Genomic DNA, 23,925 nt, shown 5'->3' on the forward strand with positions numbered 1-23,925 from the left:
GCTTACTGGTTCATCCATCTGGTGAATACGTGTTTTCTCATTGGTTGGTTTCACCACAGGTATCTAATAGGGTTTCTGATTGGACTATTGTTAGCTAAGGAGTACCTCTTATCTCAGGTATAAAAGGTGTCGTTTTTTGTTAATCTCTCTCTTGTTCTCTTCCGTCTCTCCCGAGCTCATTTTAGTTCCTTTGTCTCCGCTCATTTCCTAGCAGTAAAGCTAGTCCCATGTGCTCTGTGACTGTTTCTTTGTTTTGAACTTTTCTAATAAAACTTTGTGAAGCACCAAGTTGTTTTAAATTCATTCTTGGACTCCTGAAAGAACCTGTGGATTCAAAAATAACCGGATCCGACACTGTGTTGGTGCCGGAAGAGTGGCAGCACTTGCAGGCTGCCCCCAGAACATTCTGTGCAAAAGATGCATTTCACTGTGTGTTTCAATATACATGTGACTAATAAAGATATCTTATTTTAAGAGTGTGTTGGATCCAGAAGGAACTAAACTAGAAGGATATTTAGCAGCAGGGGCAGGTTTGGGTGGTGTTACAGAGATACAAATAGGTGGTCACAGTGAAGGTGGAGATATACGTTCAGAAGCACAAGGCAGGGTCAAGTATGACACCAAGGTTGAAAACAGTCCAGTTTTATACGGAGAGCCTATGGTTAGGGGACAGAGCAGAGAACAGTTGTGTCTTACTAATATTTAATGGGAGGACGTTTCTTCTCAGCCAGTAGGGGATGTCAGACAAGCAATCTGAGGGTTTAGAAGCAGTGGAGCAACAGAGGAGTGGAGATGAGGCAGGACTTGCTGTCATCAGTATGTACCTGGAAACTTGGTGGATGATGATGCCACAGGACAGCTTGTAGGTAAGAAGCAAAGGATGCTGGGTGGAGGTTTCCCTGGCTGCAGCATCAAAAAGTAATGCTTCTAATCTCAGAAAGATATTTGGGACTAAAGTGAGAAGATACTTCTTCAAGCATATTTTTATGATTGTTTAGAATTCTCTACCATAGTGAGCTGTAGATGTTGCGAATATTCATACCTGGGAACTTTAGCTCCTGGCTCTGGGTGGTGCACGCCTGGCCCAAAGTTGGCTGCACACATGTACTCTGACTGGGAGCTCTCAGTATGTGGTCTCAACATTCGTTCCAAGTCACTGGAGTCCGGTAACTTTGATAAGTTACCAGAGGTTTCAATTCTAATCCAAAGAGATCCTGCATGGAAGATCTAAGGGATATATGGATAGCACGAGAAGGTGTAAGTTGAAAATATAATCAAATAGCAATGCCTATCCTTGCTCCTATTGTTCTTCCATGTATTACTGTGAACGTTAAACCAGTTTAAATGATTTCCAGACTAATGGAAGGAAATCTATTTCTTTTATAAATGGACAATAGCTTATACCATTCAGGAAAACATATTAAAAGATACAAACAGAGCAAGGCTTTTGTTCTCACATTTCAGGACACACAAAAGTGATGTATTTGATCATAACTCTGAAGTTTTTTTTTTTCCTTTTTGTTTTGCATTAGTCACCGAACAGTTCACTGTACAAGTTGAAATCTGGAAACAGGGTGGCAACATTCATGATATATGTAAGTCTCGATCTTTTATTTTCTGTTGACTAAAAATGCCATCCACCAACAAAACACAATCTGTGTAGTCAATTTCCTTTTGAGGAAATATGCACATTTCTATTCTTTCCCCCAGTTACTCTCTGGTTGCAGTACCAAGGGAAGTGAATCTCCGGGATTCTGTACCCCAGAGAGTTGTGGAGGCTGGGTCATTAGAAGTATTGAAGGTGGAGATAGATACATTTTTGAAAAATCAAGGCATTGAGGGCAATGGAGATCTGGTACAGAGGAGGAGTTGAGGCCTGTGTAGATCAGTTGGCAGGGCAGGCTTGAGGGCCCGGGTGGCTTACTCCTGCTTTTACTTTTTTGTATTCTTGTGGTTTTAGAAATGCAACATGCAATGTTGAATAGGATCACTAAATAACTTCCTCTCCAAAATGTTATGGCCCAGAAATCCTTTTGCAGATAAAATTCCATATTAAGGCAATGTTTAGCAATGGTCCATACTGTTTGTTACGTAACACAATTTTCTAGCACACACAAGGCCCATAGTTCGTGCCAGTAGAACATGCCATGTTTTCAAATTCCTGTCCTGTGCAGTTACCCATCACTGTGGAGGAAATGTGTTGAGCAACCATGTGAATATGTTGTTAGGTCTGGAGATGATGTTGTCCGGAAGGTTCTTCAGAAGTCCAGAATGAGGCGCAAAGCTTCTTGTTACAGCCATTTTATTAGATGTTCATCATAGCTCAGATCAGACAGGGTCAGCATGCACCAGCAAGTAAGGCAATTAAAAAGAACAAAGAACTTGACCACATGCTCTCCCTATTTTACTGCGAACCTGTCTGAACTGGTTAGATAAGGAAACCTGTGAACAGGTACTGTCTGAGTCACACTTCAGCTTTGCAGACAAAGAAACCACAGAAGTACAGAACCAAGTATAATACAAGTTACTTAAAAATTTACAGACAAACAGGTGATAATACAAACATATAAGCAAGCATAAAGAAAGCTAAAACTACAAGGAAAAACACAATAAAGACAACAATCTAGACCCTAATCCAACAATATGATGAAGGTAGGGGACAGGAAATGATAGGGAGGCAAGATCGGGAGATTAAGGATATGAGTGCAAGACAGAAGTTGGGTGGGGAGGGGGTTGTTGCAGGGTGGAGAGATTAGGGGAGGGGTGGGAGAAAGAAAAAGATTCCTGGAGAGATGATTAGTTGGGGAGAGGAGCTGGGGACATTGGCAGGGAGGAGATGGGTCTCCGGGGGTATCAAGAGTTTAAGAAGCGCTATCTTGCACCTCATGCGTAGTCATCACAGAGTTGCACAGCATAGAAACAGACCCCTCAAACCCCTATGTCCATGCTGCCCATTGTACCTACCTACACCGATCCTATTTACCCACATTAGGTCCAATTTCAAATGTTTATCAGCTGCATGGATAATAGTGAACCTACCTCCATGCTCCCATTGACCCAAAACTTAAACATTACAGTTTTTTAAATATTTGGAAAATGTACATTTTAGTTCCTCAAATTTCCGATTCCAGTACTTGTCTAGACACTTCTTAAATGTCATATAAATTTGGAGCCTGACAAAATTCCACATAACTGGCGTGGTCATTGCATAGACTGTTTTAATGTGGGATTTAACCTCAGAAGTGGTTTGATGCTTTTGGGCAGAAAGTCTATTATCCCTTTAGCCTTCCTTTCAAACCTTCACATTAGGTCACCTGTTACTCATCCAACTTCTCATCCTGTTGCAAATTTAGACATTATTCCTTTCTCAAATCATTTAGAATAGAATAAACACTACAGCACAGTACAGGCCCTTCGGCCCGCAATGTTGTGCCAACATATTATCCTGCTCTAAGATCTATCTAACCCTTCCCTCCCACATAGCCCCCTATTTTTCTATCATTCATGTGTCATTTCTAAGCTATCAAAACTAATGCAGAAGGAGAACTCAACTCTCCATTTCAAACCTGATTCAATGATCAAGGCCCAAACTAGTAATTACATTCAGCCAGTATCCCCCATCTAAATGTTTATCAGCTGCATGGATAATAGTGAACCTACCTCCATGCTCCCATTGACCCAAAACTTAAACATTACAGTTTTTAAAATATTTGGAAAATGTACATTTTAGTTCCTCAAATTTCAGAAGTGTACTACCAACACAAAAAATATTCAGAAATATTCCATTGGTTGTAAAGTTGTTCAGAGCATACAGAAAAACAGTTAGCCATTCTCTCATATTTTACATGGAATACTACTGCAGAAGTTGAAGTAATATCCATCACTTTTGCATTTATGTCTAAAGTCTGTCTGGATGCAGAATTAATGCAGGAGGAGGCACTATTATTTTAACAAGTCATTGCCGCTATAAACCACTAATCCTGTGGTATCAGTCAGAGTCACTTTGCTCTGACAGCAAAAATTGTCATCCTGATATAAAAATAACAAACATGCAATAGCAGCCCACTATGGCAGGTTATTTTGCATCTTCACAGCCACGATAATGGTTTAATGTTCACGGTGCAGGAGCCCTGTTAAGTCCAATCTTGTGTTCTTTTCCAGTTGAGTGGAGTAGAAGCTGGAGGGTCAACTGCTTTCATTTATGCTAACTTCAGTGTTCCCGTTGTCAAGGTGAGTAGAATGCATCTTGTTCTGATTTTGTCTTGATTGTTATTTGTTTGGTGAATGGCTGAACTATTCAAACCAGCTCTGTTCACCCAGGATAACAGTTGAGACTATACTATTCACTCTGAAGTTCCTGAGTTAGGGACTGAATAACAGAATAAGAGACAATATTCTTTCATTAAGATCCACCAATTGATGCAAGGCTATGTTCACTGGGGAGAGATTTAACACCTTCCAAAGTCAAGTAACTGCCCCCAATCGCTGGGCAGGTCACACATGAGTTATGGGCATGCAGGCCAGTTCCATACTGGAGAGGTAGGTATTGGCAAACCATTCAGGTACAGTGATATAAAAGCTAAGGCAATGGACTCTAATCTGGAATTATCCCACCACAGCAGCTGGGAATTTAAATTTAAGGTACATAAATAAAATCTGGAATAAAAAGGGAGTAGGGCCAACCCTGGGAATTACAGGCCAGTGAGTCTTACTTCAGTGGTGGGAAAAATACTGGAGAAGATTCTTAGAGACAGGATTTATGGGCATTTGGAGAAGCATAGGCTGATTAGGGACATTCAGCATGGCTTTCTGAGGGGCAGGTTGTGCCTCAGGAGCCTGATTGAATTCTTTGAGGATGCGACAAAGCACATTGATGAAGGTAGAGCAGTGGATGTGGTGCACATGGATTTTAGTAAGGCATTTGTAAGGTTCCTCATGGAAGGCTCATTCAGAAAGTCAAGAGGCATGGGATCCAGGGAAACTTGGCTGTGTGGATTCAGAATTGGCTCACCCATAGAAGACAGAGGGTGGTGGTAGATGGAGCGTATTCTGCCTGGAGGTCGATGACCAGTGGTATTCCGCAGGGATCTGTTCTGGGACCCCTGCTCTTTGTGATTTTTATAAATGACTTGGATGAGGATGTGGAAGGGTGGGTTAGCAAGTTTGCTGATGACATGAAGATTGGTGGTGTTGTGGATAGTGTAGAAGGTTGCTGTAGATTACAACAGGACATTGATAGGATGCAGAGCTGGGCTGAGAAATGGCAGATGGATTTCAACCCAGAAAAGTGTGAAATGAAACACTTTAGAAGATTGAATTTGAAGGCAGAATACAAAGTTAATGGCAGGACTCTTAGCAGTGTGGAGGAACAAAGGGGTCTCAAGGTCCACGTCCATAGATCCCTCAAGGTTGCTGCGCAGGTTGATAGGGTTGTTAAGAAGGCGTATGGTGTGTTGGCCTTCATTAGTTGGGGTACTGAGTTCAAGAGTGCGTGAGGTAGTGTTGCAGCTCTATAAAGCTCTGGTTAGACCACATTTGGAGTATTGTGTTCAGTTCTGGTTGCCTCATTATAGGAAGGATGTGGAAGCTTTAGAGAGGGTGCAGAGGAGATTTACCAGGATGCTGCCTGGATTGGAGAGCATGTCTTATGAGGATAGGTTGAGTGAGCTAGGGCTTTTCTCTTTGGAGAGAAGAATGACAAGAGGTGATTTGATAGATGTGTACAAGATGATAAAAAGCATAAATCAAGTGGACAGTCAGAGACTTTTTCCCAGGGTGAAAATGGCTAACACAAGGGGGCACAATTTTAAGGTGATTGGAGGAAAGTATAGGGGGATGTCAGAGGTAAGTTTTTTTATACAGAGGGTGGTGGGTACATGGAATGCACTGCTGACAGAGGTGGTGTAGGTAGATACATTAGGGACATTTAAGAAACTCTTGGATAGCCACATGAATGATAGTAAAAATGGAGGGCTATGTGGGAGGGAAGGGAGTGACAGATCTTAGAGCAAGATAAAATGTCGGCACAACATTGTGGGCCGAAGAGCCTGCACTGTGCTGTAATGTTCTATGTTCTAAAAAGTCAGCATCAGTAATAGTGACCTTAAAACTTCCAGAGTGCTGTGAAAACCCTCCTGGTTTACTATTGTCCTTTAGAGAGGGAAAGCTGCCATTCTAACTAGGTTTGGCTTGTATGTGACTACAGACTCAATAATGTCCTTTATAAGATTCCAGGATGACCAGTGTGGTTGACTCTGAACTGGCTTAGCACGCCTCAAATCAGGGAGCACTTAGGGTTGGACAGTAACTTATAGTTCTGCTAGCCTCAGTGGTTAGCATACCAGACATAGTGAACTTATCTCGATACTTCCATTGGCCTAAAACTTTAAACATTACAATTTTTCAAATATTTTGAAAATGTAGATACATTTTAGTTCCTCAAATGCCAGCACTGTTTAATACAGAAGTCGGCCTCTTATATTCAAACACAAAATTCTCTCTTTTTTAACTTTTATTTACAGCGTGGTAACAGGCCCTTCCGGCCCAATGAGTCCGCGCCGCCCATTTTAAACCCAAATTAACCTACCCGTACATCTTTGCAATGTGGGAGGAAACCGGAGCTCCCGGAGGAAACCCACGCAGACATGGGAGAACGTACAAACTCCTTACAGACAGCGACGGGTATCGAACCCCGATTGCTGGCGCTGTAATAGCGTCGCGCTAACCGCTACGCTACCGTGCCAAAGCCATGGTAGCAATGCACCTTCTTAGTCTCCACGTACCTACCTGTGATACCGTAGTTCAGCAGAAAGGCTGTGAGTCTGGGAGAAAATATTCATAAAAATAAAAACACTGATGGTGTTTTGCATGCTACTATTACCTTAGTATCGGTAAGTTACAGGTTCAAATCCTATTCCAGGCCCTGAATATCAATACCAAGGCTAATCCTAAAATAGATTACTGGTTGTTATTTTCATTCAGGATAATCTGATTTTAGCGTGGTGGAGGGAATGAATGATGAGGGCGAGGGTGGCATATCAATTAAGTGGGTTGCTTTGTCCTAGAAGAGCTCCTTAAGTGTTATGGTAGCATATTTCTTTTTTGCTATGTTTGCAGTAAGATGGAAATTATGTGTTGGGCTGTGTAATATTAAGATTTTGAGGTATGGAAGTCTAATAAAGAAGATTTTTGTGATGTTATGAAGTCAAGCTAAATATAATTACTTTATCACTTACTAGGGCATCAGTAATTAATAAGAACGTGGGAAAAAGCAGATGGATTGAAGAGATTATAGGCGTCCCACTGATAGAATGTGTGGTGTTTCCACAAAACAATACACTAGAGAAGAGGGAGTGACAGTGGATACCTTTAGCATCTGAACACTGCGGCACATTAGAGCTGTGTTGCAGAAATGAAGTAGGCAAGGTGCACAGAATGGATTTGTGTGTATTTGACACAATTTTAATGTGGGGTCATTCTCTCCCCCACCTCCCCCCACAACTCTTCCCCTGACAACCCGCAATCCTCACAGCCCCACAGGTCAGTTCTTGTGTTTTAAAAGGCAAATCATCTGTGATGACCAGTGCTGATAATTTCAGGAAGGGCTGTAAGGCAGTGGAGTGACTCACCACCATCAGGTTGATCTCAGGCAACTACATTCTAATTTTACACTTCTCTTCTGCACCTAATTTGCTACAAGAGTTCAGTTTCAGGAGAGGTGAACTCATTGTGTGCCTGCATCAGACTTCTGCCAAGTACACTGTGGGACCGATGCAATTGCTTCTATGCCAAACCGCTCATGTCAGAAATGCTGAGGGGATATTCCTAATGTATCAGCATCCCGCTCTCTAGACCTTCCATCTCCATTGAACACAGTAGGAAAAAAAAGTTTCTGGAGTGCTGTAAAGTCCTTAGGGACAGCTGCTGTCATTTTTCAGTAATTTATTAAATTGAACTTCTCAATATTAAATTAGTTCCATTCTTTACTAAGTTTACCATCTGATTAAAATGCTGTGGATAAACAATGGATTACAACCCTAAAATCTTAGTGAAAACTACACATTTTGTTGTCAAAATACCTTGAAGCCCTTGATCTTGTTATATTACCAGATTAAACAGCAAAAACTTCCTTTAAGTAGCACCTTTACTGCAGCAAAAACCTCTCAAGGGACTTTGCAGGAGAATTACCAAGCAAGAACTGACATTGAGCCAGAGGAGATGCAGCCAAAAAACTAGATTGAGATGTAGGATATTAAATGTAGGGATGAATATGAGGCCAGAATTGAATGAGCGCAGCTGGAGGAGATTACCAAATAGGGAGAGGCAAGCTAATGAAGGAATTTCAAAACAGCAACAACCATTTCAAAATTAAAACTTGCTCAACAGTAAAACAGCTCTGTCAACAATAACTATTCAAACTTTCTACCTTTAGAAATACCTACTTTAATTGAAATAATTTCCACAGAAACTGGGCATGCAGAGTATTGATCTTCATGCATAATTTTTTGTAACAAACCCAAGAATTGGAAAAATCTTATCTACATCATAGTGAAGAGTTTTGTAACTCTTTAAAACTAACACAATTTTTAAATAGAAATGAACACACAATCACAAATTGCTCTTGACTTTCATTTCAAAGCTTTTGAGATTCAGTGTTTTTAGTTTGCTTCAAATCAAGAACTTTCATCCATATCTGTTTCACCCTACAAATTAACCATTTGGTCATTAGTAAGAGAAAGTGGTGGAGGTGGGTACTTCCACAACGTTTAAAAAGGCTGTGCACTTGAATCGCAAAGGCATAGAAGGCTATGGACCAAGTGCTGGTAAATGGGAGTAGGATGAAAGGGTATATGGGCAGGCACGGTAGTGTAGCGGCTACCTATAGTGCCAGCGACCCGGGTTCAATTCCCACTGCTGTCTATAAGGAGTTTGTACGTTCTCCCCGTGTCTGCGTGGGTTTCCTCTGGGTGCTCCAGTTTCCTCCCACATTCCAAAGACGTATAGGTTAGGAAGTTGTGGGCATGCTGTGTTGGCGCCGGAAGAGTGGCGACACTTGAGAGCTGCCCCCAGAACATTCTACGCAAAGATGCATTTCACTGTGTGTTTCGATGTACATGTGACTAATAAAGATATCTTATATCTTAGTTGATGGTTGGAATTTACATGATGGGCCAAGGAGCCTGCTTCTGTGCTGTATGCCTCTATGACTCTGAGGTACAATACTGGCTGTTACAGGGCTGGTATTATGGAGGCCTGGACCATTGACTTATGGTTATGTTCAAATGTCACCACGGCAACTGGAGAATTTAAGTTCAAGCAGTGACCTTGAAACTAGCAGATTGTTGTTTTTAAACCCCATCTGGTTCACTACTGTCCTTCAGGACGGGAAATCTGTCACGCTTACCCTGTCTGGCCTCAATGTAAACCTAGACCCACAGCGATGTAGTTAACTCTTAAATGCCCTGTGAAATGACTCAGAGCCAATTAGGGATGGGGGTGCCAGTCAGTAAAGCCTACACCTTGTGAATGGATAAATAAATAAATATCAAACAAAAAGCAGGTCTGGGATTTCTCAAAGACTAGCAATTGAACACTTGGCATATGTTCACTGAAGGTTTGCACTAATGTCATGTTGTACAGTCCACTCCTGAATGTACTTAATACGTAAAGTATCTTCTGCTTTCTGAATGTGCTGATGTTACCATGGTTACAAGTTGCCGTGGAGTGACTGGATCCTCTTCTCCCCTATACACCTGGCTGAGCCCTGGTCAGTTTCAGTAATAATGAAATCCACTGGAGACTTGGAGTGTAAGCCCCAAGTTGAACCATCATCCAACAAGCTTTCTAAGATCATCACGATGAGCCAAACTGATACCCTGAGGTTATCGTCAAAAATCAAAGAACTACCGATGCAGGAAATCTGAAATAAAAACAGAAATCCCTGGAAACACTCAGCAGGTCAGGCAAATCTGTGGAAAATGGTTTTAAGTTGATGACCCTTCATCATAAATTGATATTATAAACTTAGCTAATACTTTTTGTTTCTTTACAGGTTCTTTTAGCTATAACATTTATAATAATAAAAGTAGAATACTTCAGGTTATGAAGCTAAATGTGACAATGTGCCATCAAAAAAATCATAATATTTTCTTTTATTGTAAAAAAGTAAATGAAGCCTTTTATACATAATTTACATTAGGTGAATATTAGTTATGTGTTTGGCTTTTTCTGTTGGTTTATTTATTATTGATTATAAACTGCTCTTTTTGTTTTACAGAATGCAGCACTGTTTTGGTGGAACCTTCACAAAAATGGACAAGGCAATGCAGACACACTACATGCTGGCTGCCCTGTGCTGGTTGGTGATAAGTGGGGTATGTGGAAGATTAAAGTCTTAGTGAATAACTTGTAATGTGTGTTCCTTAAAGTGACAGCCCATAGCCTGCATTAGCCCAACATAACCCAGTGGAAATAGGTGCACAGCGTTGAGACAGTTGTTTAAAATTGTAAGGTGATTAAGACATTAAAGGCAAAAATGCCCAAAGGCATGGTTGATCAAACAGCTTCATAACCCTGACAACAATTCTATGTCAAAAATAACTAATATATTTTAAAAGGTTAATCCACATGTAAATCATGCAGTAATTCATGATGTACATATATTATATCTCAAGTAATATAAACCTTTCTAATGATTAAAATTATTTTACAAAGTAATACAGGCCCAGATATTTTATAGCAAAGTGCAAAATCTTTGTGCTTTACACTTCAATCCAATTCTGGAAGATGCGAGTTTTCCATGTGCACAGAAGCTGCTGGATAGTGATGTCAAAGGGTGTGCAATGTTTATTTCCCACAAAATCATACCATACTCATGAGACCTGCATGTGACAAATGGCTTCGAACAGAAGCTGGTCTTAACCAGGGCAGAGGTCCTCTTTGATATTATTTGAAGGGCCTGACACCTCACTCCCAATTCAATCTCCCCCTTTCTATCCACCACCACCATATTTATCATGTCCCCCATTGTTTCAATCACCTCTTCAATCCCCATCCCCAATCATGTCCCTGTATCCCTGCCCTGATCATGACCACAATAGAGAACTCCATCCCATCATTTTACTAATTTTCCATCCCAGTCGCCTCCCCAGCTGACAGTCATCGTTAATAGGGTGACCACCTCTGCAAGATTATGTTTTTAGGGCATGGGTGGCCCTGAAGATGGGCCTTACCTCAAGGAACCAAGGGGCTCAATTATGATCTAGTGCTAGAAAGTACTAATTAAGTTTGCAAAGTCTGTTCATGTGGTATAAAATGGTAGGAATGGAAAATGCAGTTGGAGTGAGTAGTTCCTTACAGTTACTTTCTACTCTGCATTATCCTGCTACTACAATCTTGTATCCAGCAACTACCATCACAGTTCCACCATACTTGGTGAAAGAGCCTGAAATCTCCAGTGCTTACAGTAGCTGCTCTCCACAAATTTTGAGCCACATGCTGCCCTGGGCTCATTCAATCTGGCACTGGTGTTGGATCTTTGTGGCTCAGGACTACCCCACAACAAAATAGGGATGACTAGTCACCCTACCCTGAATTCCCTCCTCCCCAGACCAAACTCTCTACTCCAGGGTTCTCCTCCCATCTTCTGTGATCTTTCCAAATTTTTTTTCTCTCTTTTTTTTGGACAATCAACCTTCTCGTTCCATTTGCTTTTTGGACTACCTCTCTCTTGTCCTTCTGCTTTACCTCTTCTGTACTCCTTGCTGTCAATGGTTGCAACTCCTGTTTATTTTTGCAGGAGACATTTGATGCAGGATATGTCAGAGAAGCCATGATTAATTCATCTCTATACTATCTGGATACCCTTTAAGCAGTTGTCACCAAATGACATTCAGTCAGAGACCTGGAGCCTGGCAAACAGATTGTACAATAGTTAATGTTGGGTGGAAGAGTGAAATCTAAGCTTAAACACTGAAGTTAACTTCAGTGAGAATGAAAACCAATCATCAAGTTGACTTTCAGTGATTAATGTTTCCAATTATGTGAGTGTAGAACAAAGGATCTAGTTTAAAAAAACAAGAACAGATCTTAGAAATTTCTCGGCAGCTTGAATAAAAAAAAACTGACAAATGGATATTTCTGGGCTTTGGATGGCAATGTATATTGTTAAATAGAACTGTCTCATATGTTTCTGTAATGAGGGATTAACTGGGAGGAGAGATCATTTTAAACCAAGTTTTTCCACTTTCTTTTAATGTATTTGTTTAAGTATCATTTCATTGTTAATTCTTACAATATAACAGGCAAACTTCAGATTGTCACAAATTTTTCTCACCATCAGGAACAAACTCTGGTCTTTAAACAGATCTTGTCTCACAGCTGACTACTATTAAACAATGCCATACCACTGCATTACATTCAGTAGATTCACTAGCTTTAAACAGTTACATTGTACTTGTTTGTTCATATTCAAACTGCATCACAGTGTGTGCTATGGATTCTGGTAAAATGCTTGTACACTGCAGTTTTTAAGTATTGGTTTTTACAGCATCCATCAATGAGACCCGGGGCAGGGTTCTCCACTCTGGAACCAAGTAGTAAAGGGATGAAATTTTATCAACACACAGGCCACAAAAAGCAAGTGCTATGCAACTGAAGTTTGGGTGCTGTGGATGTCTATTTGCTTTCAGGTTTTTGTCTAACACATGCATACATGTTTGCAGTACAGCTCATTGGGAAGGCAGGCAGAACATGCCATCTATCACTCACTGGGAATATGCAACTTACATAAATCATGACATCAATGAATATGCAACAGCAATTTAATGGCTGCACTGCCAATTTGGATCTCAACAAAGCCGCTAATGCCATGTGTTAAACATGCATAAATGGATCAAGCATCGACCAGCAGGAAGAAACTCACAGCTCTCCATTCCATCACCTGAGCTACTTAAAGACATTATCATGTACTTGAAGATTAGTTGCTGACTGATTCCTATTGTGCTTTGCATCAAATTAACTAAATTGTTATCAACTAAACTTTTTTTTGAAAGAGTCATAGAGTTATACAGTACAGAAACAGGCCCAACTCATTCATGCTGACCAAGATGTCTATCAGAGCTAGTCCCATTTGCCTGTGTTTGGTCCATATCCCCCCCCCCCCCCCAAACCTTTCCTATCCATGTTCCTGTCCAAATTTTTTTTTAAACATCGCAATTGTACCCACCTCTCCCACTTCCACTGGCAGCATGTTCCATATACCCACCATACTCTGTGTGAACAATTTTTCCCTCATGTTCCCCCCTCACCTTAAATCAATATCCTCTAGTTTTAGACTCCCTTACCCTCAGAAAAAGACTATGACCATCCACCTTATCTATGCCCCTCATGATTTTACATACCTCTAGAAGTTCATCCCTCAGCCTCCTACGATCCAGGGAATGAAGTCCCAGCCTATCCAGTCTACCCTAATAACTCAGGTCTTCCATTCCTGACAACATCCTCGTGAATCTTTTCTGCACCCTTTCCAGTTTGAAGTTGCTAACGTGTACAATCAGTGGTGTGACAGGAGCTGGGAGTCTGTCTTGAATTCAAGCCCTCTGCAATAACTGTTCTTGCAACACGAGTACACCAAAGTCCCTTCCTTTCTTAAGAAAAAATGAAAGGACAGTAGTGACTAGGAGAGGTTTAGGGAGTGAATTTCAGAGCAGAGAGATGCCACTAGGTGAAGAAATTAGAGGAATCCACCTGTGGTCAAATTGAGAATGAAACGTTTTCAAAGGGTTAGAGAACTGGAGGAGAACTTTAAAGGGGATTGCATCTAACCAGAATCATGGGCCTGAATATTTACTAAGTTGGGTTACATTTACAGATGGAGGGGGAAGTTTCAGGTGAGAAACCAGGAAGTATGTTATGTTGCAGCTGTACAAATCATTTGTTGAAGGGTCTTAAGTATGGTGTACAGCTCTGGAATTCACACTGCAGGAAGAATGTGGTAGCATTAGAAAGGGTGCAGAAGAGATTCACCAGGATGTTACCTGGAATGGAGGGCTTTACTTATAAGCAGAGATTGGATGGCTGCGTTTACTCTTACTGGAATGTCACAGGGTGAGGGGTGATCTTTGAGTTTTATAAAATTATGGGGAGCATAGATAGGAAAGATAGTCTTTTAGGGTGGGGGAGTCTAAAACTAGAGGGCACAGGTTTAAGGTGAGAGGGGAGAAATTTTAAGGGGATCTGAGGGGTATGTTTTTCCACAGAGAGTGGTTGTTATATGGAAGAAATTGCCAGAGGAATTGGTAGAGGCAGATACAATTACAACATTTGAAAGGCATTTTGATAGGAAAGGTGTAGAGGGATATGGGCCTAATGCAGACAAATGGGATTGCGTAGATAGGCATTACAGTCAGCACAGAGGAGTTGGGCTGAAGAGCCTGCTTCTGTGCTGTATAACTCTACAACCCTAACCTCCATGTCTCTATTTATAAAGCGCAGAATTCTACGTGCTGCTTCTTGGCCTTATCCATTTGTACTGCTGCTTTTGAAACTTAATGTGCACACTAGAATCTGATTTAAAAATGTACCATGTAATTTATGTTACCTTGCAAAATATAGTTTTTAATCCTAGGAAAATGTTCTGTGATTCTGAGTAAACTTGCATCAAAATGCCCAAGTTTCTGGTTTTACATCTGTAAATGTGTCTGTTCGAGTCCCACCTTGAAAATTCTTCTCTGATCGGAAGGTTTAATGCACAGAGGAATTTGGTGCTCACCAGGAGGTGCTTATACTTGTGCTTCATGTTTATTTTTCTGTAGGTTTCTAGCTAGTGTCAAGGTAGCCTTAAGACGTTGTCTTACAGGAAATTATTTTACAACAGTATAGTGACAGGCAGACAGGTGGAAGCAGTTAGAAGGTATTTGTGACTTACTGTTATTTGTTTTAGCCAGTCGAGAACTAGATACTGGGATCGGAATTTTAAAAATTTAGACTGGAGCTCATTAACATCATCCTGAATGTTTCAAAATTGTTAGAAGTAGGTCTTAAATTCTTATAAAGTCCATGCACTGGTTGACTGTCTAAAGGTTTTCTTGCTACCAGATTTACATTGACAACTAATTCATTTGGTCTGAAAAGCAGTAGCATTAATAGAGTGTTTGAGTAATGCAACATGTCATCCAATCCTTACTATGTCTATAATTTAAGAAATTAAATAAGCTGACTATTTAGAAAGACTAAAATATAACATTGCTGATTAGAAAGTTACTGTCTGTGCTTTGAAAATAATGGGAATTATAAACAACAACAAAATGGGAAATTAATGCTATAAAATCACAAGATAATTTGAATGGAAATTTTGAATTAAGGTAAGTAATGTCCTGGGAATAATTTTTTTTATATTCACTAATTTAATATTCACTTATTTTACTCTACTTCAATTAAAATAGTTAAAACTGATTATTACTGAGTTTCTTTTCCCCATGGGAATATGCATGTTCTTTGTTTAACCAGAACTGAGAAATGCAGTTTTATAACTGAAATTATTTGTCAACTGTTTTCTCTATTTAAAAAAAAATCTTTTCAGTGGCTAACAAGTGGATCCGAGAACATGGGCAAGAGTTTCAAAGAAGGTGTGGAATTGACCCAAATGAGTAAGAAACCCAGCTGTCATGGGTCCTCTTGGAGTGCAAGAACCTGTGCTGTACATGGAGAGGAGTGGCACCATATGTTTCTGAAATAAAGACTGGGAACTCAAGAGTTGCCTGGACTGGAGTGAGGAAACATGACTTGCAGCCAAACCCACTTCAGTACTGTTGTTAACTCCAGGCAATAAAGCTCTTCATCTGTGGAAAACATTCACCATCAGAATGAGGATTCATTGTTATATATATCCATTTATTCTGTCTCTGACTGCAGCCAAGACGGAAATTCCTACTGAAGAAAGTTTAAAGTCAGGTGTACCAGACATGGAAAAACTGCAAAGTGAAAAGTAAAATGAACTATTCGCACATGTAGTTCTAGGGTAGGAGAAAGAAAAAATAACTCCTTGAATAAACAAGAACGGAGATTAATTTATAAAAGAAACTCACTAAAACAGACTTAAAGATACAAACTGCTCTCATGCATTTCTGAGGATAACCTCCATAGGGAATTAAATGTGAAATGAAGTGGAACAAAGCTTTTTTTTAATATTATTAAATGCTTTCAATAATCTAAGAGTGATTTGATTTTGTGATGCACATCTAGACTCTTGTATATCCATTCCTGCCTCCAACCTTGCCTTGAAAAAGTATTGCAAGGAAGATATTGAACTTACCAATTTTTTTTCTCACTGTATTTTTCACATCTCCTCAGCAACTGAATTATTCTGAATTTTGGGTTGTCAACTCAGGTGGTCATTTTCTTGCAGAATTCATCACATAACCTCCTCCAAATGCTCTACCCTACTTCCGGCCAATGGTCAGCCAACAGCTATACTCATGGTGAATCCCACCTCTCTCCCCATGCAACTGGAAAAGGAAATACATTTGATTATTTGACTGAGAGTCAAAAATTATCCAACCTTTTATTTCCTGATGTCCAATCATTTTATAACTGGAAAGCAAAAGCAATTAAAGATATTTATTAAAATAACATTACTTATTTCCCCTCCAATTTTTTTTTCTCCTGAATTCCTTGCAATTGTGTAATGGAAAGTAATCCACAATTCTTGGACCATCAGAGACTTTTTCCCAGGGCGAAAATGGCTCACACGAGGGGGCATAATTTTAAGGTGATTTGGGGAAGGTAAAGGGGGAATGTCAGAGGCAAGTTTCTTTTTGTTTTTTTTACAGAGTGGTGGGTGCATGGAACACACTGCCAGCAGGGGTGGTGGAGGGAGATACATTAAGGACATTTAAGAGACTCTTAGATAGCCACATGAATGACAAAAATGGAGGGCTATGTGGGAGGGAAGGGTTAGACAGATCTTAGAACAGGATAAAATGTTAGCACAACACCGTGGGCCAAAGGGCCTGTACTGTGCAAACGGCTGTAATGTTCTATGTTCATCCTGGAGAATTGCCAACCCCAGGACTGGGACTACCTGTTATGCAAGTTTATCTTTTAACTCACCATGGCGACTAGATGCTAAGTGAAGAATGATCTGGAAATAGTACTAATTTATACTAGTACACCCAATGAATTGGGATAACAAATAATCTAAACATCATGCACAGCAAATTCACGATTTCATAGTCTAAGCATTGGACAGCCAAGTCTCTCTTGGTCCTCAACCATACAGCCTAAATATTGAATTGCTTTGCATCTTGTGTTATTTCAGCATGTCTAACTGAGATTGTAGTTCCTGTTGGCTCTTTGGCTTCAGTCCTTATGAAGACAAATAATGGAGCTAGAACTATGAACAAAGCATCCTTCATTGAAGGCAGAAAACCCCCAACTGACAGCAGTCTCCAGTACAACAATGCATCAAAACTCTTACCATATGTTACACTCAGTTCTTAAAAGGACACTTGCACTTCAATACAGTACAGGGTTCATCCTTTGGGGAAAGGCATAACAGAATGGAAAACACGACAGAGGAGGATGGGAAAATAGATATAGTTGGCAAAAGGAAAATGTTTTAATCGGGCAGTGCTGTAACACAGAAATGGTGGGCTAACGACTGCTTACATCATTGGGCAATTGGTGAATTTCATGAGGATTGCCGTGTAGCTCCAAGTCTGATTTACTTTCTCCACTTTCCCACGGGGTAATTCTCTGATTAGCAGCCAGGCCATTTGTCAAGACACAGCAAGCACAGTTCACATCTGAGACTGTCTGATTGTCCTACTATAATTTCGAAGCTTTGGAACTATTTTGAATAATACCAGTAAGGTCACTACAGCTTTTTTTTTTAAAAAAAGGTATCTGGATAACATTCTAGAGCAATTACTTAAAAAGTCACAGATGGAGATGTGGGATCCTATTGAGTGCATCAATAAGCTCCTTTTAGAAGTATTCTGGTAGATCCTGGGGTAGGATATATCCATGTCATGAATGAAATAACAGACAATGCTAGAAATACTCAGCACAACCAGAGTTAAATGTTTCAGAATCCCTCACTTTCATTAGAACTGACCAAGGGTGTGTGAAACATTAACTGTTACTCTTTCCCCAGATGCTACCTGAGCTGCTGAGTGTTTCCAGCATTTTGTTTTTATTTCAGATTCCCAACATCTGTAGTTCTTTTCCAATTACAAGTGACATATGCAAGGAAAGACATTAGAATTAAAATTATATTTGCCAATAATTTTAGTGAATAGCGCATTAATTAAATAAATATTTCCACATGAGCAGGAAGTCCCTGCACTTAAGGATGGAATTAAAGTTATATTTATATTTGTAGCCTTTGCATTAGGATCTGTACCACTGTTTTAGCAGACATGGAAAAATGGACAGCATTTGGTGTTGACAGTACCATTCTGAGCTACCCTTCAATGTAACCCTCCAAGGAGGAGTATTATTTCATTAAATGAAAATGTCACACTGTTGGCTTGGAAAACCAATATACATATACAGTATATTGGTAGCTTGAAACATAATATGTAATATGCAAGAAAATAATTATTTTTGAGCAGGAGAACAGGTTTACGCATTGTATTATTTTGGCAAAGGACTTACAAAAATATAAAGGACTTCTATTAAGACCATGAGAAAAAGGAAAAGGAGTAGGCTATTTGGCCACTCAAGCCCCTTCCATCATTCAATAAGACCATAGCTGATCCAACTTTCCTCAGCCACTCTCCTCCCACCCCCACCCAATAACCCTCAATTCTGTTTAAAAACCCACCTATATCAACCTTTATCATATTCAACGAATCAGCTTCTGCAAGTTTCTGGGGAAATGAATTTCCAAAGACTCTCTCAGTCTTTGGAGATAAGAATTTTTTCCTCATCTTAAGTAGGTGCCCGCACCCCTAATCTGAGATTACGTACTCTTCCACGAGGAGCAACATGCTCCCGGCATTTACCCTGTCAAGCTCTCTAATAAACTTATGTTTCAATAAGATTGCCTCTTATTCTTCTAAACAATAACTATTGTCCAACCTGTTGTTTCCTCATGAGACAATTTCCCCATGCCTAGGATAATCCTAATGAACCTTCTCTGAACTGCCTCCAATGACAATATATCTTTCCTCAACTAAGGGGACCAAGACTGTACATGGTACCCAGGATGTGGCCTCACTAGTGCCTTGCACAGCTGTTGTAAGAATTCCCTACTTTTCAACCTCCTTGAAATAAAATTCAGCATTCCATTAGCCTTCCTGACTACCCACTGAACCTGTTTGCCAGCTTTGTTTCATGTATAACCCACAAATCCCCTTGCACTGCAGCTTTCAGCAGTCTTCCACCATTTAATAAGCCATTCAATCATTCTTCCTTCCGAAGTGAAGGACTTAACATTTTCCCACATTATACTCCATTTCCCCAGTTTTTGCCCACTCACTTAACCTATCAATATTTCTGTTTTCTCCTCACAACTTGCCTTCCCACCTACTAATGAATCATCCACAAATTAGGCTACAGTACATTTGCTGGCTTCCTCCAAATCAGTTATATGTTAAATAGATGCGGTCCCAGCAATAATCCCTGTGGTACCCCAAAGGTTACCAGGTTACCAAGCTAAAAATGACCCCCTTATCACTGCTTCCTCTATACAGGGTAATATATTACTTACAAAACCATGACCTCTTAGCTTATGAAGTAGCCTTTTGCAATGACACCTTGCCAAATGCCTTTTATATGTTACATCCACTGGCTTCTCCTCTGGATACTTCCTCAAAAGAACCACAATACGTCAGACATGGTTTCCCCTCCATGTAGCCATACTGATTCTGCTTGATCAAGTTGTCAATTTTCTAATGTTCTGCTTTTACATCCTTCATAACTGATTCTAACATTTTTCACATTATAATCACAAGGCTAAAAGGCCTGCATTTTCCTCCTACCTTTTTTGAATAAGGGCATTACTTTGGTAGTTTTCCCAATCATTCTGAACCTCTCCAGAAGCCACGGATTTTTGGAAGTTTACAACCAATGCATCCATGATCTTTGCAGCTGCTTCTTTTGCTGGAATCCATTATAAATGACGTAATAGAACATTTGGAGAATATAATCAGTCAGCACTGCCTTAAAAAGATCATGTTTGATAAATCTACTATTTTTTTTTCAGAATGTAACTGGTAGAGTGGATGGAGGTGGGTGGGGGGAGTAGAGTGTGAAAACCAGTAGATGTGGGGTTTCTGGACTTTCAGGCTTTTGACCAGGTCCAGTCTAAGTGATTAGTACTGTCAAAGATAAAGAGTTGGTTGACAGACAGGTAAGAATGGGTCCTTTTCTGAGTGGCAGTGACTAGTGGAAAACAGCAGAGCTCAGTACTTGCACCACAGTTATTCATGTTATATATTGATTTATTTGAGGGAATTAAGTACAATATATCCAAGTTTGCAGACAATAAGGGGGAGGGTGGGAGTATGAGCTGTGAAGAAGATGCAGAGAAACCTCAGAGTGATCTGGACAATATAGAGTGAAAAGGTTAAGTGGGCAAATGCAATAGCAGTGTAAAATGAGGTTATCCACTTGGGAGCTAAAACTGGAAGGCTGATTATCTGAAATAGATGGGATAGAGTAGGAAAGGAGGAGGTACAGCGAAATCTGGGTGTCCTTGTGCATCAGTTGATGAAAGTAAGCATGCAGCTGCTGCAGACAGGCAAGGCAGCAAATGGTACATTGGCGTTCTTAGCAAATATAATTGAGCACAGGAGCAGGAATGTCTTACTACCATCCTTAATGCATGGTATCTGATATAAGCTGTACTACCCTGGGCTTGATAAGTCAATTTTCAGGAAGCTTGTGCGATAAAGACCTGACAGGAAGATTGAGATTGTACGAACGGTTTGAGTACAGTCTTAACAAATGAACTCAAACACTACCTCACACAAAATTAATACTAAATCTTAGTGGGTAGTTGAGAGAACATTTTGCCATTATTTTATTTATTAACTAATTTATTTGCAGGCTTTGTCTTTTAATTTATTTGACTTGAACATTGACCATAACTTTCCTTCTTAAACTGAGCTTGAAAATTTAACATTTTTGATTAACATTTCTAATGGATTGCTAACCAAACTAGCTGACTTAAATGAGATATTAGTCTGGTGTTATGCTCCATCTAGTGCCCAACTAAAGAATTCTCAAACACTTAAAGTCACAATTTTCAGTAAAGAGTTCAAATATTCAACACTCTGGTATTGAATTTATTCCTTGCGTAAAATAATCATTACAGCAAGTTCAATGAAGTAAGCAAATAAAGTTCCACGATAGTTTCACTTCTAACTACAAATCAGTGGCTTCACAGTTATTGAACAACACATCCCTGGAATGAAATAAAATTCATTTCTTTTACCCATCTGTTTCATACATTTCCTCTCAAGAAACAGAATGAATTAAAACCTTCAACCATTTAAGTTATTGCAAATATAATTTTCTGGGCAGAAATATGAAGATTGTCATTCAAAAGGTCTATTACAACTGAAAAATGCTATTGAGTTTGTTCTACAATTCAGTGTTGATGCATAATAGACCTTGCTCATAAGTGAATTTACTCTGGGTTTAATAGTAACCTCTGCTCTTGGTTAAAACCATCACAGTGGTAAGTTCCTGACTCATTAAGTGATTTGGCATCAGTCACACTTTAGGAAAAATGGAAAAGTATGTCCAAGTCACAAAATTAGGGCACACATTTGTCTGTTTTGGTCTTTAGATAACAGGTGATTAAAATAGAATAAGACATTTGTAAACTATTATTGAACAAACATTGGCTAGCTCGATGAGACAGAAGTTGCAAAATATTTTTTTTAAAACAAACCCCATTCAGACAAATCCACAAAAAGAGGGTTACTTTCACCTTAATATCCACATTGTTACTCATACCACAAAGATGTGACACAATGCAGATATGCATAGAACCCTACCTAATGGAGTTCTATACATGCTCACATGCATGATTGTATTGTGTGCAGTGCAATTTGGATGCTGCTTAAACCACTTTGACTACTTCAGACATGATGCATTTGCCTACAAGGCAAGAGAAGTGCTCTCAGCTATTGTTTCAAGTTCCAGTCCTCCAAATCAAAAATGGCATGCTGAATGCAGTTGCTTTCAAGATATTCCTACTTCAATTATTAATCATTTGTACATCACACTTTTTTCACTAACATAAGGAACTGAAGCAGGGTAAATCATGTATTGGACATTTAGAAATAAAGCTACCATGAAAATCCAGATTCAGTGAGCACAGTATCACGCAGCCTACTTCAAATGTGTTCAGAACATTTGCATCCCACTATGAGTTTGTTTCAATCCCTACCAGGTTAGTTTTACATTTTCCTCTGGTTAAAGTATTTGTGAGATTCTTTTTTTCTCCCCCTCTCTGTGGCAACAGCAAGCTGTCTTGGTGCTAAGAACTTACTTGCTCTCTAAACCGGGTAACACATTTCCTCATACACTTTTCAAGGAACATTCAGTTAAGTATGCAGGATCAAGTGCCACACTAATAATTTACATCTTTGAACACGTCTCATCCTGTGCTTAATTTTGTCTATATATTATCTTAAAAAACATCCAAGTGTATTTTTGAAAATCTTGCCCATATGCGTTATATGTTTGCTTCAAGCACCAAGATAGATTTTAGCAGTCACATTTAAAGAATTTAAAAGCTAAAACTCTACATGTTTTGTACTAATCTACTAATTTAAGTAGACTGTACCTTTTCTCTCCTTTTGTTACATATGATATTCAGTCACAATTTGAACAAGTAGAAGTACATTAACAAGAGGGTACGAACCTGCCTTAATGGAAACAGGGAATGGCATGGCATCACAGAAGCCTGAAGTCTACAAACTTTCAAATCATCTCTTTATTGTTATTGAACTATCCTTAAACACAAAAAAAAAGATAATCAGGTAGAATTGCAAGCTAGCACAGCAGATATTTAAAAACAAATCTGGGATTTAACTCAAGATCTTCAAATTGTGGATCCATAATAATGGTACAATTAAAACAAAACTGCATCCAAATTTTATGAACTGGTGGAGTAATAATACTTCAAAAGAAAAAAAACTGGGCAGTTTGTTTCTCATTATTCTCTCCAACTTAAATCAAACTTTACTAAAACATTTAAAGTTGGACTAAATGAAAAAAACTCTTGGAAAGAAAAGCATGTTTTTGCAATGTTAAACCATTGCTTTCCTCACTAAAGTCAGTCTATGTATTGACCCTCAAATTTGTGATGTTAAAATATAATTTCCTTTTATTTTGAAAAAATATACAAATTTGCACTAATACTTTGTAGGAAACACATGGGGGTATATTTTTCTCCATTCACTTATTGAAAACAATAGTGGGAGTTAAATAGCTTTGGGGTTCTCAGACTTCAAAGGAAACACCAAAAGAGCATTAAAAATATTGAAATTGCTGAAAGTGTACATCTTGAGTACAAGGGTTAGTAAAAGGCTAACCTAGAACTGATATCAGAAGGGCCCTATCACTTACAAAAGGTAAAAAAGTATACAGAATTAAAAACTGAAAATGCTTGAAACTTTCCGCAGGACAGGCAGCATCTGTGGATTGAGAAAATGTTAAGAGTTTGGATCTATGACCTCTCATTAATCTAAAAACAGAGGCTAAACTTCCAGAGAAAAGGGGAGAGGTGAAAAGCATGGAAGCATTCAAGAATCAATTTAAACATGCTCAAATGGTCTCTCATTCACAGTCATCCTGTGCTATCATGATCTGAGACAAATGAGCATTCTACTTATCCCTTTTGTTGTTGCATAAAATACAAATAAGAGATGGTACATCAAGTGAGAGGCCTTCATAAATTGCATA

General features: G+C 39.3%; 1 protein-coding gene across 1 annotated transcript in view; it reads left to right on the top strand.

Moving 5' to 3' along the window:
• Window positions 1-18,219, top strand: part of p4ha3 (prolyl 4-hydroxylase, alpha polypeptide III) — a 63,015-nt gene extending 44,796 nt beyond the window's left edge. Inside the window, exons 10-13 of the mRNA XM_052025557.1 lie at window positions 1,533-1,595; window positions 4,162-4,230; window positions 10,277-10,373; window positions 15,581-18,219. Of these exons, the coding sequence (XP_051881517.1) occupies window positions 1,533-1,595; window positions 4,162-4,230; window positions 10,277-10,373; window positions 15,581-15,651 (300 nt within the window). The 3' untranslated portion in view covers window positions 15,652-18,219. The remainder of the gene's footprint in view (window positions 1-1,532; window positions 1,596-4,161; window positions 4,231-10,276; window positions 10,374-15,580) is intronic.
• Window positions 18,220-23,925: the final 5,706 nt, after the last annotated feature.

This window comes from Pristis pectinata, chromosome 11, assembly GCF_009764475.1.
Source record: "Pristis pectinata isolate sPriPec2 chromosome 11, sPriPec2.1.pri, whole genome shotgun sequence".
In the NCBI taxonomy this organism is placed as follows: domain Eukaryota; kingdom Metazoa; phylum Chordata; class Chondrichthyes; order Rhinopristiformes; family Pristidae; genus Pristis; species Pristis pectinata.